Source organism: Ostrea edulis, chromosome 5, assembly GCF_947568905.1.
Source record: "Ostrea edulis chromosome 5, xbOstEdul1.1, whole genome shotgun sequence".
In the NCBI taxonomy this organism is placed as follows: domain Eukaryota; kingdom Metazoa; phylum Mollusca; class Bivalvia; order Ostreida; family Ostreidae; genus Ostrea; species Ostrea edulis.
In genome coordinates, this window is record NC_079168.1 from 32,517,306 (window position 1) to 32,535,788 (window position 18,483).

Sequence of the window (18,483 nt, forward strand, 5' to 3'; positions counted from 1 at the left end):
GAATTAATTAATCAATGCCATTAGTCTGGTTTGTACGTTCGGACCTAAACAATACAATCATGGAGAGATGGAAATATGATAAAACAAAACCTTGCAGCACGCAGTAAACTATCGTAGACCTGCAACATATGATAAATAATCCATATGTGTAATATTGTGCAATATTGACTTTCTAATTGCAGAGGAAGAATGCGATCCATCCTTCGAGAAACTCATTATAGACGCAAGGTTGGTAAATCTAATTTTCTCATTTTTCACAACATTAAATTGGATTCGTTGTTGTTATGTCTGCCCCCGATATCATATCAAGTTAAACTAGTGAATAATTCAATTTTTGTCGAAGAACATGTTGCGAAACATAAGCATAGGTCTGCGGAGTATTTAAAGTAATCGATGAACTGTGACCCTAGTTTAACTGCCACGCTGCAGATCGCTCAATTAATATACAGTACGTCTCTTCGAGAAGTTCTCACACACATACGGAGACATCAGTAGCTGTATATGAAACAAACTTAGACCCATGCACAGGGCTCAGGACCGTAGCAGTGACCAAACCGCTACCCCTGAGATCATCAAATTAAATTTTACAATTTTGGTAAAGGACTACCTGTTGCTTTTAAATATCCATTTAGTTTCAATTTAGTATCAATAGCACTAAAGAAGTTTTACACATAAACATTATATAAAACAAGTTTAGCCCCGCCCTGGGATCAGAACCCCTACCCCGGGAATCATGAAATTTACAATTTTGGTAGAGGCCTTCCTGCTCTCCATAACCAATATTTGGGGCCATTTTACGGCGGTTGTTCACTCACTAAAGACGTCAACGCCTGTGATGGTAAATCAGAGCAGTTTGTTGAGGTAGAAGAACAATGAACTACATAAATATAAAGCCCTTAGCATCATAATAAAATTACTGTAATATGTATGAAATACGACAGTTTATGACCGGGTATTCATCTTTATTGTGACGTTAGTGCTCGCAATTTCCGCTCGTCAATATATTTAACCTAAATGATTCCATCTCAATTATCTTTCTCGGTTCCTCAAGACCATTATCTTTTCGTACGTTAATTTTGCCAAATTAATTCGATTTTTAGAATTATTACCGGTACTTCTTTGACGGAACACCTTTTTGAAAATTAGATATTATGAGTTTACCACGAGGAAGGGAAGAATCCATTTCACGTTCAAAACAAAATTCGATTTAATGTACAGTAAAAGAACTTAATTTAGAATTTTAAAAAAAAATCCGATTTAACTTCCAAAACAATCATCTATGAAAAAGTGAAGAAAACGAACATCAATACCATGATTCCTATAAAGACTACACAATTAAGAGTTCGGGAACCACGGACCCCTGGGCATACCAGAGGTGGGATCAGGTGCCTAGGAACTCTATGGGGTAAACGGAGTAATCCGCAGTCAAATCAGTGTGTATAGAACGGCTTTAATTCGTGTGAAACATGTTAGACAGCATTATACCCATTGACCATGAAATTTGCGAAATGCTGACTTTAAACGAGACAGTTGAAATCCCTGCTTATAGTGGTAGCCTGTCACTATTTAAAAACTGACCATACACCGAACAAGATCTTGCGTATCGAATCATTTAACATCCAACACAAAAACCAATTAATGTCCAAAACAAGAATTCATTTAACGTCCACAGCAGGAATCCATAGGATTTCGCGAAATATTCTTATGCTGAGATTTTACTCAAATTTTTAATCCTCAAATAAAAAACCCTCAAACTGAAGTTTGGGATTTCTTCAATAAATCCAAGTCAGATTAGCGCCCAAAACAAGATCAGATTTATTGTCAAAACAATTTCAGATTAGCGTGTTTGGACAAGATCAGATTAGCGTGTTTGGACAAGATCAGATTTAACGTCCAAAACAAGATCAAATTAAATTTCAAGACAAAAACCAAATTCACGTCTCCATTTAATGTTCAAAACAGTAACCCATTTAACGTCCAAAAAGATAAGATTTAACGCCCAAAATAAAAACCTATTTAACGACAAAAACCCATTTAATGTCAAAATAAAAAAGATCACATATAAATCGCCAAAAGGATAAGATTTAACATGCAAAACCTAGAACCTATTTCACGGTCAAAACAAAAACCGGTTTAACATCTTCGGTTACTAACACTGTTTAGCGTCTTTGGGTTAACGCGAGGCTGGGATCGAGACTCGAACCCGGGATTTCTTGTTTACGAATTAACCACTAGGCTATGGTGACCGGTGATAAAACAAAAAATAAAGTAATAGAGTTCAATTATATTTATAAAGGATTAGTTATATCGATATATCCCAGTGGAAAAAAAAACCCATCACAGAGTCCTCTTTATCTGCTTCACACTTCAATATCTTATTGAACATCGACGTTAACCGCAAACTAAAAACTCAGCCTTATGACAAATGAGATGATTTCAGCTTGTTCATCTTCAACTTCCCATATTTATGCAACAATATTACAAGATCACCTGCATATAATGTTTATGTATTTCAACTGAATCAATATGCGAGAGCATGTTCTGCATGTGATCAATTTTTAAATCGAGGGAGGCTACTGACAAACAAGTTGATGTAACAGGGATTTAAACAGCCTTGTTTACAGTCAATATTTCGCAAATTCTAAGGTCGTTATAACGATGAAAGGCGAAGATAACGAACAGTGATCAATCTCATAACTCCTATAATGTAAAACTTACACGGTACCAATTTTGATGCAACAGATGCGCATTTCGACAAATAATGTCTCTTCAGTGATGCTCAACCGAAATGTTTGAAATCCGAAATACCTATGAATTTCAGAGCTAAATATACACTGTAGCCAAAAACAGCGCGCCAAAAAAGTGGAGCCAAATTCGTCTAAGGATAAGAGCAATGCATGAGGGAGGTAATCCTTAATTTTGAAATGAATTTCTAAATTTTAAATATACATCCGTATTTTCAAGCTAGTAACGAAGTACTTAGCTATTGGGCTGTAGAGATCCTCGGGGACTAACATTCCACCAGCAGAGGCCTCGACCCTGGGGTCATAATGTAAAACTTATACGGTACTAATTTTGATGCACCAGATGCGCATTTCGACAAATAATGTCTCTTCAGTGATGCTCAACCGAAATGTTTGAAATCCGAAATAACTATGAAGTTTCAGAGCTAAATATAGCCAAAAACAGAGTGCCAAAAAAGTGGAGCCAAATTCGTCTAAGGATAAGAGCTATGCATGAGGGAGGTAATCCTTAATTTTGAAATGAATTTCTAAATTTTAAATATGCATCCGTATTTTCAAGCTAGTAACGAAGTACTTAGCTACTGGGCTGTAGAGACCCTCGGGGACTAACAGTCCACCAGCAGAGGCCTCGACCCAGGGGTCATAATGTAAAACTTATACGGTACCAATTTTGATGTCTCTTCAGTGATGCTCAACCGAAATGTTTGAAATGAAGTTTCAGAGCTAAATATAGCCAAAAACAGCGTGCCAAAAAAGTGGAGCCAAATTCTTCTAAGGATAAGAGCTATGCATGAGGGAGGTAATCCTTAATTTTGAAATGAATTTCTAAATTTTAAATATACATCCGTATTTTCAAGCTAGTAACGATGTACTTAGCTACTGGGCTGTAGAGACCTTCGGGGACTAACAGTCCACCAGCAGAGGCCTCGACCCAGGGGTCATAATGTAAAACTTATACGGTACCAATTTTGATGCACCAGATGCACATTTCGATAAGGAATACAAAATAAATAGCTGGGCAAACACGGACCCATGGACACACCAGAGGTGGGATCAGGTGCCTAGGAGGAGTAAGCATCCCCTGTCGACCGGTCACACCCGCCGTGAGCCCTATATCCTGATCAGGTAAACGGAGTTATCCGTAGTCAAAATCAGTGATTTAACTTACAAATACAGTCTGTCAATAAGTGGAATGTTGTCTGTCATACCAATTGTTAGGTCATTCTTTACATACTGATTTTGACTACAGATTACTCCTTTTACCTGATGCGATATAGGGTTTACGGAGGGTGTGATCGGTCAACAGGGGATGCTTACTACTCCTAGGCACCTGATCCCACCTCTGGTATATCCAGATGTCCGTGTTGCCCTACTTTCGATTTTGTACTCTTTAAAGGATTTATGACTGTTCGCTATCATCACTTTTAACATCGCGATGTACATGGACAGTAGTTTGAAGTTTAATAGAAGTTTTTTAAAAAACAAAAACAACAAACAATTTTTGCAAAAGGAAAAAAAGAAAGAAAAATAATAAAAAGTGTATACATGTATATAAATAATACTTGGTTTAGCTTTATTTAAAAATAATTAGGCAGACCGTGTGTAACGAAATGAATCGGATTTTGTTTTCAATTTCCAAATACATTATGTGATATGCAATACATTTATTTGTTCACTTTAATTAAAATGATTCATTCTGAAATGAAGGCAAAGGTATCATCTTTAAAACACTATAACTCTATAAGGAAAAATATATCTTTCCTCCGGTTCCTTTTCATCAGTTTTAGAAGTTTGAGAGCTCCTTTTGTGTCTGGAAAATAATCCGATTTATATGCATACGACACTGTATGATAATGTTTGTATGATCACTCATGTGCATTGGTCTCTAAGTCAATAAACCCACACGGAATGCAGTACTAATAACGAAATCATAATTACTTCAGAAACATCTGACAATCTCCACGTAATACGTTTGACCAATCATATGCAAGGATGACGATTTGACTTGCGTCTTTAAAACAAATTAATGCAGGGAGGTGAACAAAATGTTCTAAAAATCAATTTTTGTAAATCAATATCTTCTAACTATTACATTTTGTTCATACAGAAATGATAAATTCAAGTTGTGCATTCTTTCGCAAAACTATATTTCACTTTATCAAAAATTAAACAGCTCACAATTGCAAAGCTTAATAACGAACCAAGCGCATCGACGTTCAAACTGAATCTGCCAGGTATAAGCACGGTTGTGTCACCCTCAGGATAGCTCAATGGTAGGTTGTGGCCAAGTGGAAGTCTTTTGTCTTTCATGTGGGATTGACTGTATATTGTTTAAAGTCCCTCTCAAGAATTTTTCACTCATATGGAGACGTCACCATTGCCGGTGAAGGGTTGCAAAATTTAGGCCTATGTTCGACACTTACGGCCTTTGAGCAGGGATGGATCTTTACATTGTCACACATACTGTGACACGGGACCTCGTTTTTTACAGTCTCATCCGAAGGACCGCCCCATTTAATCGCCTCTTACGACAAAGGGGTACTGAGGACATTTCCAAACAAGGACCAATGTCTTTATTTAAAGCATACATCTAAATGAGCTAGGCGAAGAAACGAACAGTGGTCAGTCTCATAACTCCTATAAGGAATACAAAAAAGCTGGGCAAACATGGATCCCTGGATACACCAGAGGTGGGATCAGATGTCTTGGAGGAGTAAGCATCCCCTGTCGACCGGCCACACCCACCGTGAGCCATATGTCTTGACACTGTCTACGATCAAGCAATTAAATATAATTGCGAGTATAAGTGAATGATGCTAGAGAAATGCATATGATTATGCTTCTACTCTGTAACAACAACCCCCCCCCCTCCCCCCCCCCCCCCACTGTTTTAGGTAGCAAGTGTTCTCGGTCCTCCAGACCCTTCATCTGTAGGACGATTTATGTGGGAACCGTTCATGATTCTGGCCGTCAGGTTTTACTATAAGATGTTAATTGTATCATTATTGCGGACAGTATCTTTGGAAGGTCAATCTCAAACAATTTTAGCAAGGTGTATTGAATTGTTTATAACCATGAACTATACAGTTCATATTGTTTGTTTTACGTCTCGTAGAGAATTTTTCATTCATACGTGCGAACGTTCAACCACTGAGTTTTTAAAATAAATTACGTCGCGTCAAAAAAAAGGAAGAAGATAAAATAAAATAAAACACTGACAAAGAAGCCCCCAATGAACAACAATATTGATAACTAAGAATAATCTGCTGTACCATATGGTAAATTAATTTTCTGCTCTTAATTTTGAACATTTATATTACGCAAGATCGCGACTACTTTTTCCGTCTTGGTTTTAAATTTTACTTTCCCCTTTCAAAGTCTCGCGAGACCCAAAGTATGCGAGAATTTGGGCATGTTCGTAAATAATACCAGTTCTGAAACTTTTGTCGTGATCGATTCACCCGATTTTATCAATGGTGCACTATCATTGCATTGCATTAGACTGTAGTAATGTTTCAAGAAAGAAACATAATACGCATAAATATCCACAAATGATAGATTTTAATGGAAATGTGGTGGATTTTTTCCCCACTGCTGTCAGCCAGGAAATTTCCAAAGCTGAGAAGAGCTTGTGTCAAAATATATAGCTTCGCGAGCTAAATTCAGAAGTTCATTTTTCCTGTATCCAGACATTTTTACACACCTTTCATTTAAAAATGCTTTTAATTGCGGAAAGCACATGGATGTTTAATCGTCTTCCGATCCCATGTTTTGAATAAACAAAAAATGCCCAAGATCGACACGCTTTTCCGGACTTCTTTACAAGAGAGTTCCACTAACTCGGTATTTACGATCTTCATTTGTTTCGTATACCTAAGACGTCATAATATGCGCCGACTCCAGTGACAGGGTATTTACTTATTCTCAAGATTTTTATCTGAGGCAGGATAATCTATGTGAGGATGCGTCGGTCAAACAGCACGTTCTGATCGAAACATTATATTCTCAATTTTGCATATCGTATTGGCAATGCTTGTAGTATTAAATTCTAAACAAAATTGCAGCATATTATTGAATGCTGTCAGCTAAGATATGCAACTTTTTTCATTCTGAACCATAATTGAAATACTTGATTGTGGTAAAAATGAAGAAAAATAAATCTGAAAATGAAAAGAGCGACATCTAATCGAATATTATGTAAAATTTCTCCACAGTTAATTATTGACTTCCGTACTATTAATTATTAATTATTGACTTCGGTACAATAACGGTTCAGCCATAAGAAATTCTACTGTCAAACTTACAACAAAAGATTTGTGATATTTATGAATTTTAGTTAGTCAGTGGGGATTATGTACTGTAAAGCAGTTTTAGTCATTTTGCTAATAAACAATCGGTAAATATGTCTAATGGCCCTTTAATCGCCTGAATCAATAGGTTATTAATAGATTGAACATCTTTTAGAGAACTGCTACACATATCAAACATACTCGATCATGAGTTAATATCGGCCTTTTCAAATAAAAACATCCCATGGGGATCCGGGTTACATTGTACAATAGGTCCTCAGTACCTTTTGCTTGTCGTAAAAGGCGACTGAGTGTGGCGGTCCTTCGGATGAGACCGCAAAAAACCAAGGTCCCGCGTCACAGCAGGTGTGGTACGATAAAGATCCCTCCCTGCTCAAAGGACGTAAGCGCCGATCATAGCAGCCCTTCACCGGCGATGGTGACGTCTCCACACGAAAAAAGATTCTTGTGATGGATGTCAAACAACATATATACAATTAATTCAAATAAAAAGAGAGGATGATTCTAGAAGGGTGGGGAATATTTGGAGTCTGTTTTTATACTGTTGATTATAGTCAATATCGGTGGTTTTTTTTTTAACATGGTCAGGTTTTTGTGGTTTTGTTTCTTTCATAAAATTTCAAACATGAAAAAGTGAAGATAACGAACAGTGATCAATCTCATGATTCTTTTAAAGAATACAAAATCAAAAATAGAGCAGAAACACTAGAGATGGGATCAGGTGCCTAGGAGGAATAAGTACATGTATCCCTTGTTGACCGGTCACATCCGCCGTGTCGCATGCAAAGTGTACCGTTAACGTGTGTTCGATTGATTCTCATTACAATGTTTTGAGAGTTTTGTTAAATTCTGGGTAGAAGCCAAAAAAAAACAAAAAAAAAAAAACAAACCTATTTTGATATACATAGTAATAATACATATTTGCGCATGCAGTTTTGATTTCCCAGATAGTGACTTGTGTAATTATAGAATTTGAAATTCTGTACAGACATATTTTCAATTACATGTAGTGCATGGTTGATTACTTTCAGTATACGATTTTTTAAAAGTATATTGTTTATAGTTCTAATTAGATATACATGTACATGTTAATATCTACAAATTCACATGGATAATTCAAGTTCAGTTCTATGGAATTCATGTAAATGTTAATACTATCATGATTTATTTAATAAAGCAAACTGTTAATGTTTATTTCATATTACACAGCAACGACGTAAACATATTGATTACTTACATGAAGACATAACGCGTGATTCCATTATCCAGATGCTTCATTTATACGGACTCTATTGCTACGAACCAATGTCCGAATTAGCGAGGCTCCGGTGTATATGTTGAGGATTAAACGGTATTTAGTGGTGAAAATAAAGATATTGATGAAATTTGAGTTATTTAACTTCATCTATAAATGAATAATTTCAACTACTGAAATACACCACTGCACAGCACTGTTCTTAGATCATATTATAACAGGGACCGCGTCATCTATTAATCTGGGGGAGATTCAAAATGAAGTTAATCTTAAGTTATAGATAATGGATAAAAAATATTGATCTCTCTCTTTCTGATCAATCTTGTATATAACTCCCACAAGGAGAGCGTTATAAATCTATCAATCAGTAGCCAAGCCCCTTTCTTTACCACACCGAACAATAATAACCGACGGTAGAGCGACAAACGTTAAGTAATTTCCAGGCGTGTCGCCCATGGAGTGTTTACAGAGGATACATCACTGTAATTTACATCACGCATTCGGAAATTTCTTGTACTTTCTTTCTATTTAATACATATTTCTAATTCACTTCTTTTAAACGAGTAAATTGCATTTTGATATTCAGATTTACGTTCACGAATTGAAGTGAATTTGATGTGCGACATAGATTTTCGTGTGATAGATATTGTTTTTAACTCTCTATTTGAAATGATTTTTTTAAACCGGTTGTAAGACCGTTTCCCAGGTTTCAAAATTAAGTGAATTATTTGTAATTGTCTCTATATTCTGGTCAAGAAACTGAATTTCATTTGAATTTTAAGCAACAATGATAGCAAAGTTAGATAAAATGCACTTTTCTTCACGGGAATAGGCAAATTACTTTTCATATGACCGATTTGTGATGCAAATTTGCTTAGATAAAACAGCTTGAATATTGCAATCCCACTCGAAAAGTTTCCATAAATATATTATACATCTATTTATATTGCGGTGAAGAACAGTGATCAATCTCGTAATTCCTATAGGGAATACAAAATTAAGAGTTTGGCAAACACGGATCCTTGGACGTACCAGAAGTGAAGATAACGAACAGTGATCAATTTCATAATTCCTTTAAAGAATGCAAAATCAAAAGTAGGGTTGAAAAACCAGAGGTGGGATCAGACCCCTCGGAGAAGTAAGCATCTCCTATCGACTGGTCACACCCCCGTGAGCCCTATCAGACAAATAGGTTGTATTGGCAAATAAGATCATTATGACGACCATAGAATTTGAGAAATGACTGAAACAATACAATTTATCTAAAGATTTTAGCGAGTCGTCTTTGATTGTCCATAGATCTTTTTGTGCTGTCATCATCGAAAATATTCATTTCATTGGCAGTCTTTTTCAGTTCAATATTTTTTGCTCTCGACTATTAAGCAACAACTCTTTCTGCAAACTTGCTGAAATCCAACATTTTATTTTCAACGTCACACATGGTTTTTTTTCCCAAAGTTAAACTGTCTGACCCCCTATCTCAATATAGCGGCCGTCACTTTACGGTGTTCGGTGTCAGTACAATATTCCACGTACCCTTTGCATCAAAGTTGTGTGTGTTAGACGTCAGTGAGAGCTCGTGTGCATTCTACACTTACATGTGGTATCAGATCTCAACCTAAAAATAAATCGTTTCCTTCTCCCTTCTCTTTCCCTTATTGGTTGGACCGCTGAGATGCAATCTCGAATCCCCAGTATCTTATCACGGTAGATTACCAGAGATCAGCTGGAAATGACATAATCATATCATTTAACAAATAGCCGGCTGAAATAAGAGAAAATTGTTCTTATCTTGCAATTTTTTCCACGAGTTGCTGAAATTCACCTAGTCAGGTTGGGTGGAAAATATAAGTTCTCTGATTTATCACTAATATAGTGAGATTCCGCTATATCTTAAGTCGGGGATAGTCACAATTTCTGCAAATTACATACTAGCCGATTAAAGTGCAAGTCATGGTGGGTATAAAAACGAACAATAATTGGCATGCTTACATTTTAAGAATTTTACTAAATTTTCTACCGTTGCGTTTAAAAATGCGAACACGCTTCTTGAAACGGAAGTTACACAACATATCTCTATACATGATTTAATACATGGCTAATTTTTGTTTTTAAGATAAGCATTCAAATATGTATGTTGTATCATGTTAAATAATAAAATATATTTTCTATCATAAAAGTCTGAAAAAGAGATTTTTCCGGCGATTGTTGTTTGTGTGATGTATTATTTAAATCACGTGGTCGTCTGGGAAAATAGTACGAAGTGTGTATGGAACTTCATTGACAGGCGAAAGAAGATTCGGAAGCTGTTTGTCACGGAAAGCAATCACGGTATGTTTATATAAAATATATAAGCATTAATTATCATTACGTATTAAGTACATGGTATATTGTATTCATAGTAAACGAATAGGCCTATTTAAAACTCTTATCAAAGCATTATACCCTTAGCGTGGGTACGCCTATTGTCCCCGTTTATACTACGTCACAAGGCACGCCTATTGTCCCCGTTTATACTACGTCACAAGCCACGCCTATTGTCCCCGTTTACACTACGTCAAACGGTAGGGTAGGTACTACCGGACTCAGTAACCATGGTTATAGCGACGATGGGTTTCGTAGCAGTCCTTCATAATCTACATGTATGTCTGGAAATTCCACTTCGACCGGTTGTAGCAATTAATGTGCACTTCCGTGATACTGCCGTTCTCTTCAAATATTTAACTTTATCACTATCAATGATGCATTGCTTACCGTCTTGGTGTGAAAATCCCAAAAGCTTTAAATTTTGCAGCCCTTCACCGGCAATGGTGACGTCTCTATATGAGTGAAATATTCTCGAGAGGGACGTTAAACATTATACAACCAACCAACCCAAATAATAAAAACAGTCACGATATTTTCCGTTCAAGTGCATGACGTAATTGTTTATCCCCAGATATTGAAGAGTTCTTCTAGTATTTTTATTTTTGGATTATAGTTTTCTTTTTGTTTATAAGTAATACGCAGCAATTGCCCATACCTAGCTGAATTTGAATTAGAAGGGTTGGCACTGTCCTGAAATGATGACATTGTTTGTAGTGACAGTGTTACCTTGGAACAGTTGTGTATTCAAGTATCTTCCCAAATTCATTTATAAAACTTGTTCAGGGACACATATTTCAAGGCAGTTTACACAAAAGTGTTTGTTTTGTGTATTGTGACTATTGCCCACCTAAAATGACGTCAGTGGTGCTATTTAAGATTTTATTTAGATAGTTAATTTGATATGGGGGGAAACCTGACATAATTATGGTAGGTTTTGATGAGGATTGTAACCAAATCAAATTGTTGCCTGCTTAATTCGTGACTTCGAATTATTCGTTGAATCAACTCATTAATGTTAATACAAACAATGCCACTGCCTCAAACATTGACAAAAATCTAATTGAGTGTTGAGACTTTCTGATCCGACTGTATCATTTTCCCGGCATTTAAAGTTTGGCTGTATTTTCTTGGCAAACGTACTTGCAATATTTACATGTAAGTATCATAGGATAAATGGTATATGTTCAATATTTTCACAATGTTTGCAGTGTATTGACCCATAGTTACCAATTTTTTTTTCCATAGATGAGGACCCTATATGACATTTCTGTGAAAATGGAGGACAGGTTACTATGCCCTTAAAGACTGCCATGAAAATTGTGATGTGTGTGGCATTTGGCAAGTAGTGCTATACAGACTGTAAGCGGAGACCAAGGAAGTCAATGAATTTTAAAGATAATTTCAAATTTTAACAAAACTTCCCTGCACCATTACATGCTTCTTAACTTGAAGAGAGCAAAAAATTATGTGACATAAATCATAGTGATTTAACCCCTTAAAGTACATGTAAAACTTATACGGTACCAATTTTTGATGCACCAGATGCACATTTCGACAAATAATGTCTCTTCAGTGATGTTCAAAAGAAAGTTTGGAAATCCGAAATAACAATAAACTTGTAGAGCTGTTTTAGGGAAAACAGAGTACATATGTTCAAAGCTTTTTAGATACTCTCTTAAGATATTGAATCATGGCTTTACATGTGTACTTGCTTTAAGCTGACTTTATGCAATATTTAAGGCGCATACATTCCAATTTCACTGTACTTTTTACAATTTCTTGCATAGTCTGAGAAAACCATGCCACGGTTGTATTCAAATGTTTATTTCATTTTTACGCCTTTTTAAAGTTTAAATCTATTTGGAAACCAATCTTGAGTTTGATCAAATGTGCTTTACTGCCAATTCTTAATAAAAATTGTATTTTCTCGTACTAATGTTTTTGTTTTTGTGATGATAGGAATAATTATGGGCTTTGGGTACTGTTTGTCGAATGCGGAAGAAAAATCTAAAACCAATAATTATTCCTCAATGAGCTAAGATAAACTACAGAAAAGTTTATTAGACTCGCACAATCAGTTCTCATAAAAGAAAAGTGTCATGTTTTAATTTTTTTCATATTCTGATACTATCTGGGGCATGGCAACTGATGCAATATCTTCGTAGTCTTTGGTGAACAGGTCTTTCAACAGTTTGTTAGAATTCCCATGAACACGAATTGTGCTCCTTTGTTAGCTGACATGTTTTTATATTCTCATGAAGCAGGGTTTATTCAAAAGCTTATACATGAGAAGAAGAAATCTCTTGCTGTGGCCTTCAACTCGACATTTAGATATACAGACGACGTTTTATCTATTAACAATAATCATTTTCATTCATATGTCGATTCGATATATCCCTCTGAACTCGAGATGAAAGAAAGTACGGAGTCCTCCACATCTGCTTCGTACCTGGATATTCTATTGAAAATGAACATCAACGGTAAACTAACAACTCAACTTTATGACAAACGGCATGATTTCAGGTTCTCCATTGCCAACTTCCCATATTCATGTAGCAATATTCCATTACCACCTGCCTGAGGTGTTAATATCTCTGAACTGATTCGATACACGAGGACTTGTTCTGCGTATGGTCAGTTTTTAAATCGAGGCACGATACTGACAAAGAAGTTGATGTTAAATGGGTTTCAACAATCTCGTTTCAAGTCAGTATTTCGCAAATTCTATGGTTGTTATAATGATCTAGTTTGTCACTACAACCTATCATTGGGTCAAATGCTGTCAGACTTGTTTCATACCGATTGTTAGACCGCTCTTAGCATACTGATTTTGGCTACGGAATACTCTATTTACGTGATCAAGACGTAGGGCTCACAGCGAGTGTGACCAGTCAACAGAGGATGCTTACTCCTCCTAGTCACCAGATCCCACCTCTTGTTAGCCAGGGGTCCGTGTTTGCCCAACTCTCTATTTTGTAATCCTTATAGGAGTTACGAGATTGACCACTGTTCGTTATTTTCACCTTTCATGCAATAGCTATGATTGTTGATCTGTACCAGAATTTATCAGAATGCAGGGAAAATAACTATACATGGCTACATTATAGCTGCTAATTCATAGCTCTCTTACTTAACGGTGTCGTGAATGTGTGTATTTCATATCTTTAAAGACTTTGTTTAAAGACCTAAAACGAGACGCCTTAGTGGCCCTTCTCGACTTTGATTTGTGTAACATTTGCAATGCATGCATTGCGCGCGCCTTTTTTATGCGTGGTCGGAGAGAAGACAGCAGCGTCGGTAAGGTCTAGACACATCAGAATAACTTCACAATGCTAGATCATGTGTAAACCATTATAGGGTTGTTAGATATACACAGGTCGTATTAGGAAAGCTAGAAATCAATCAGTTCTATGGTGACATTACGCACAGCTGGAATCCAATTTAAATGGTGACATTAGGATTTTCATATGAATAGTGATATATATGTTACTTTATGTTTTACACCAGCTTATATATATCTTATTTTGGGTAATTAAAGCGGAGCTGTTTGCTGGATCCAATGCTGGGGGTTGGGACAGGGGGTGGGGGTGGTGGCAAATATGAAGCTCACTACTCACTCAATGGGTTTGAATCTAACAATCATTATCACATTACAAAAAAAATAGTATGAATGTAATTAGTATAAAGTAACTGTAATATATCTAATAACATTGGGAGTAAGGAGTATTGTGATCCTGCGTGTAAAAATGTACATTCAATTTAATTAATTACCTTTTTTGGCCACAGGTCTAATGTGGTCAGATTTGATACTTTAAAATACTAGTATATACGGAAAACTTTTCACTTATCTGATTTTATCATAATAAGTTTTTTTTGTCAAAAGTGTCTCTATTGCTACATATTTAAGGATATTTTGTTTAACCAAACATCACACCCACCCATACACACACGCACCCAGTGTGTGATGCATTGTATATTTAACCCAAATCAGAATAGTGAATTCTTCATTTTATTTAATTTTTATGCCCCCCTTTGAAAAAGAGGGGGCATATTGTTTTGCAATTGTCGGTCGGTCGGTCTGTAGAGCACATGTTGTCCGCTCAATATCTTGAGAACCTTTCACTTGATGATAATGATATTTCATATGTGGATTGGTTATGAGTAGAAGAGGACCCCTAATGTTTTTCAGGTCCAAAGGTCAAGGGTCAATCTACTCTGGACATAGGAATATAATGTCCGCTCAATATCTTGAGAACCCTTTGCTTGAAAAACATCAAACTTAGCACACTGGTACATCCTAAGGAGTAAATGACTCCTATTGATTTTGAGGTCATATGGTCAAGGGTCAAATTGGGCATAGGACTATACTGACCATTCAATTTCTAGAGAACCCTTTGCTTGACAGACATCAAACTTGGTACACCAGTACATCTTTAGAAGAAGATGACCCCTAATGATTTTAAGGTCACATGGTCAAAAGTCAAACAGGACATTAGAATATACTGTCCGCTCAGTATCTTGAGAACCCTTTGCTTGACAGACATCAAACTTGGTACACTGGTACATCTTCAGCTTCAGGAGAAGATGACCCCTATTGATTTTGAGGTCACATGGTCAAAGGTCAAACCGGACTTAAGAATATAATGTCCGCTCAATATCTTGAGAACCCTTTGCTTGACAGGCATCAAACTTAGTACACTGGTATATCTTCAGGAGAAGATGACCCCTATTGATTTTGAGGGCACATGATCAAAGGTCAAGGGTCAAACTAGACATGGAAATATACTGTCCGCTCAATATCTTGAGAACCCTTTGCTTGACAGACATCAAACTTGGTACACTGGTACGTCTTCAGGAGAAGATGACCCCTATTGATTTTGAGGTCACATGGTCAAGGGTGAACCTGGACATAGGAATATACTGTCCGTTCAATATCTTGAGAACCCTTTGCTTGACAGACATCAAACTTGGTACACTGGCACATCTTCAGGAGATGATCCCTATTGATTTTGATGTCACATGTTTAAAGGTCAAGGGTCAACCTGGACATTGGAATATACTGTCCGCTTTAACTTGAGAACCCTTTGCTTGACAGACATCAACTTAGTACAGTGGTGTATATTCAGGAGGAGATGACTCCTATTGATTTTGAGATCACATGGTCAAAGGTCAAACTGAACATAGTAATATACTGTCCACTCAATATCTTGATAACCCTTTTGCTTGACAGACATCATACTTAGTACACTGGTACATCTTCAGGAGAAGATGACCCATATTGATTTTGAGGTCAAAAGTCAATTGTTGAACTGGACATAGTAATATATTGTCTCCTATATTTTAAGAATTATTTGCTTGATTGACACCAAACGTGGTATACTGGTACAGCATAAGGAGTAGATGACCCCTATTGATATTTAGGTCACATGGTCAATTCACTCTTGACATAGGAAGATATTGTCTGCTCAATATTTTGAATTGATGATACTACTATCATGTAAATGATGTGTGTGTATAACCCTTTTCAATTTTGCACCGGGGGGGGGGGGGGGGGGGGGGGGGGGGCATATGTGTTTTACAAATATCTCTTGTTATATAAATATAATTTCGACGTAATTTTCATGAAATTCTTTTGCAAAGACGAAGAAAGGACAATGCAAAAGATCCAAACATGAATTGACTAACGAATTTCAACTGGGAAAATGTTTACATAATTTAATGCTATCCCAATTTAACATTTTACGTTGGGGGTTCCAGTAAAAAAGAGAATTAGTTTTCCGTTAATTTCTAATAGTATTATGACCAGGATTTTTTCTAAAAATTAATAATGTGATATATTGTACAATGATTTTAACTACAAATTATATGTATGTGTTCCGTGTGTGATTTTTGTTTCGCAGGCAAAGTTGGGTCATGATGTAAAAAAGTATGTAAATGGTAGTCCTCTACCCCTTTAGATCAGGATAAATATAATTCTTGTAGCAAATTTGGCTGGAATGAATGTACTCTACTGCAGAAATGATAGAAATGGCTGTTTTGTACAGTATTCATTAATTTCCGTAATTTCGCGTATGATTGAATTACATAGATAAATTTTGTACTTGCAATCAAAGTATGCTCTTCCCTATTGTATATTTAGTTTCAAAGGAAGCCATTCACGCGTCCTCTGTTGCGGAAAAAGACATAATGCATAATAAAGTTTTGCGTATGCTGAAAATGAATTTGCATGATAGAAGGACAATAGGGTGTCAATACATGGCCGAAGTCGGTGCTTTATGTCTCAACTGATTGACCGAGTTTTGTTTTACACAATGTTTAATGAATACAGTTCCATGCCTATCTTTCCCTTGTACAAATAATAGGCACTGAATGGCGCTACTCGACCACTAGGAATGGCTGCACTCGATCGCGAGGAAATGCTGTCAATTGCGATAAATAACTATTCTTTCGCGAGGAATGGTTGTACCCAATCACGAGTAATGGCCGTTTTCGATCATGGGGAATAATCTCGAATAATAGCTGTTCACAATCGCGAATGACCGGTCGCGGTAGCTCAGTGGTAGAGCGTCCACTTCGTAACCAGGCGGTCGTGTGTTCGAGCCCCGTTCGTGCATCAAACCTAAGACGTTAAACAGCAGTCACACCTTACCGGATAACGCTAACGGGACGTTAACAGTTGTCAATCCGTTAGTCTCCGTTTTTTGACCGTTTCTCTTTCGGATAACGCGTTCCTTGTCCGGTCTATCCGGCGGAAAGTTTTGAGCATGTTCAAAACTTGAAACGGACACCACCGGACTGTGGAGTCCGCTTAGTGTGCGGTACCTATGCATTGTTTTGCGTTTTAATCGGAACTCATGCGTTTCTTTTCCTGTACGTGTCTAGTTCACATCCGTTAATGTCCGGTGAACATGAGTCACGACCGGACTATTGCCGGACATGCAACAGGTCAACCTAAGATGAAATGGACACCAACTGTATGCTTACGGACAAAAAACGTATGAAACCGGCGAATAACGGTTGTCAAACGGAGGTCCATGGGACCGGTACAAGTCTGTTCGTCTAACGGTGAGAGAACGTTATATCAGTTTCTCATGAGTCCCACGTTCGTTTAATCTGGTAATTGTCCGTTATTCAGATGATATTACATTCGGGAATCTCTCCAGATTCAGACAGGATTTCTGCATATGAATCTTGGGCGGTCTGCTCTTCCCCAACATTTTCAAAGCGAGAAGATGGAGGTCTTGTAGCCTTTCCCCGTGCCCTGCTTTTACCATTCCTAACATTTGTAGACCTTCCTTTTGGAGGGGCCTCCGTGGCCGAGTGGTTAGAGCATCGCGCTCAAAATCACACGGCCTCTCACCTCTGGTCGGCGCGGGTTCGAGTCCCGCTCGCGCCGGTAAGTGAGAAAGTTTCTCCGTTTACTTTCGGAATGTCGATGGTCTCTTCCCAGGTACATTGTATCTGGGTTCTCTCTTCCAACCAATAAAAACTGGGCGCCGCCAGATAACTGAAAAATTATTGAGTGTAGCAGAAAACAGCAAATCAATCATTTCGGAGGCATCATGGAAATATGTCCGCGAGGGTGATAATTGCCCAGTCGGTGTCCAGTAATTGTGCAGTACTTTTGCGTTTTATACGCTTCGTACACCGATCGCCGGAACACCGAACGGATACCAAAGGACAGCATTATGTCACAATTATTTTTATCCGTGCGACGTCCGTTTATGCTATCCGGTAAGTGCGACCGTTCCTTTAAATAGGTAGTGATTTCTCCTTCGCCAAACACTTGGCATTCAGAAGTAAGAAT

General features: G+C 37.1%; 1 protein-coding gene across 5 annotated transcripts in view; it reads left to right on the forward strand.

Annotated features, from left to right (window-relative positions):
• Positions 1-18,483, forward strand: part of LOC125649285 (kinase suppressor of Ras 1-like) — a 55,561-nt gene that overhangs the window by 6,738 nt on the left and 30,340 nt on the right. For all 5 annotated transcript variants that reach the window (XR_008803188.1, XM_048876721.2, XM_048876723.2 and 2 more), the window contains one exon: positions 183-228. Coding sequence is in view for 4 of the 5 variants with exons in the window: in XM_048876721.2 (XP_048732678.1) it covers positions 183-228 (46 nt within the window). In the remaining variant the exon portion in view is untranslated. The remainder of the gene's footprint in view (positions 1-182; positions 229-18,483) is intronic.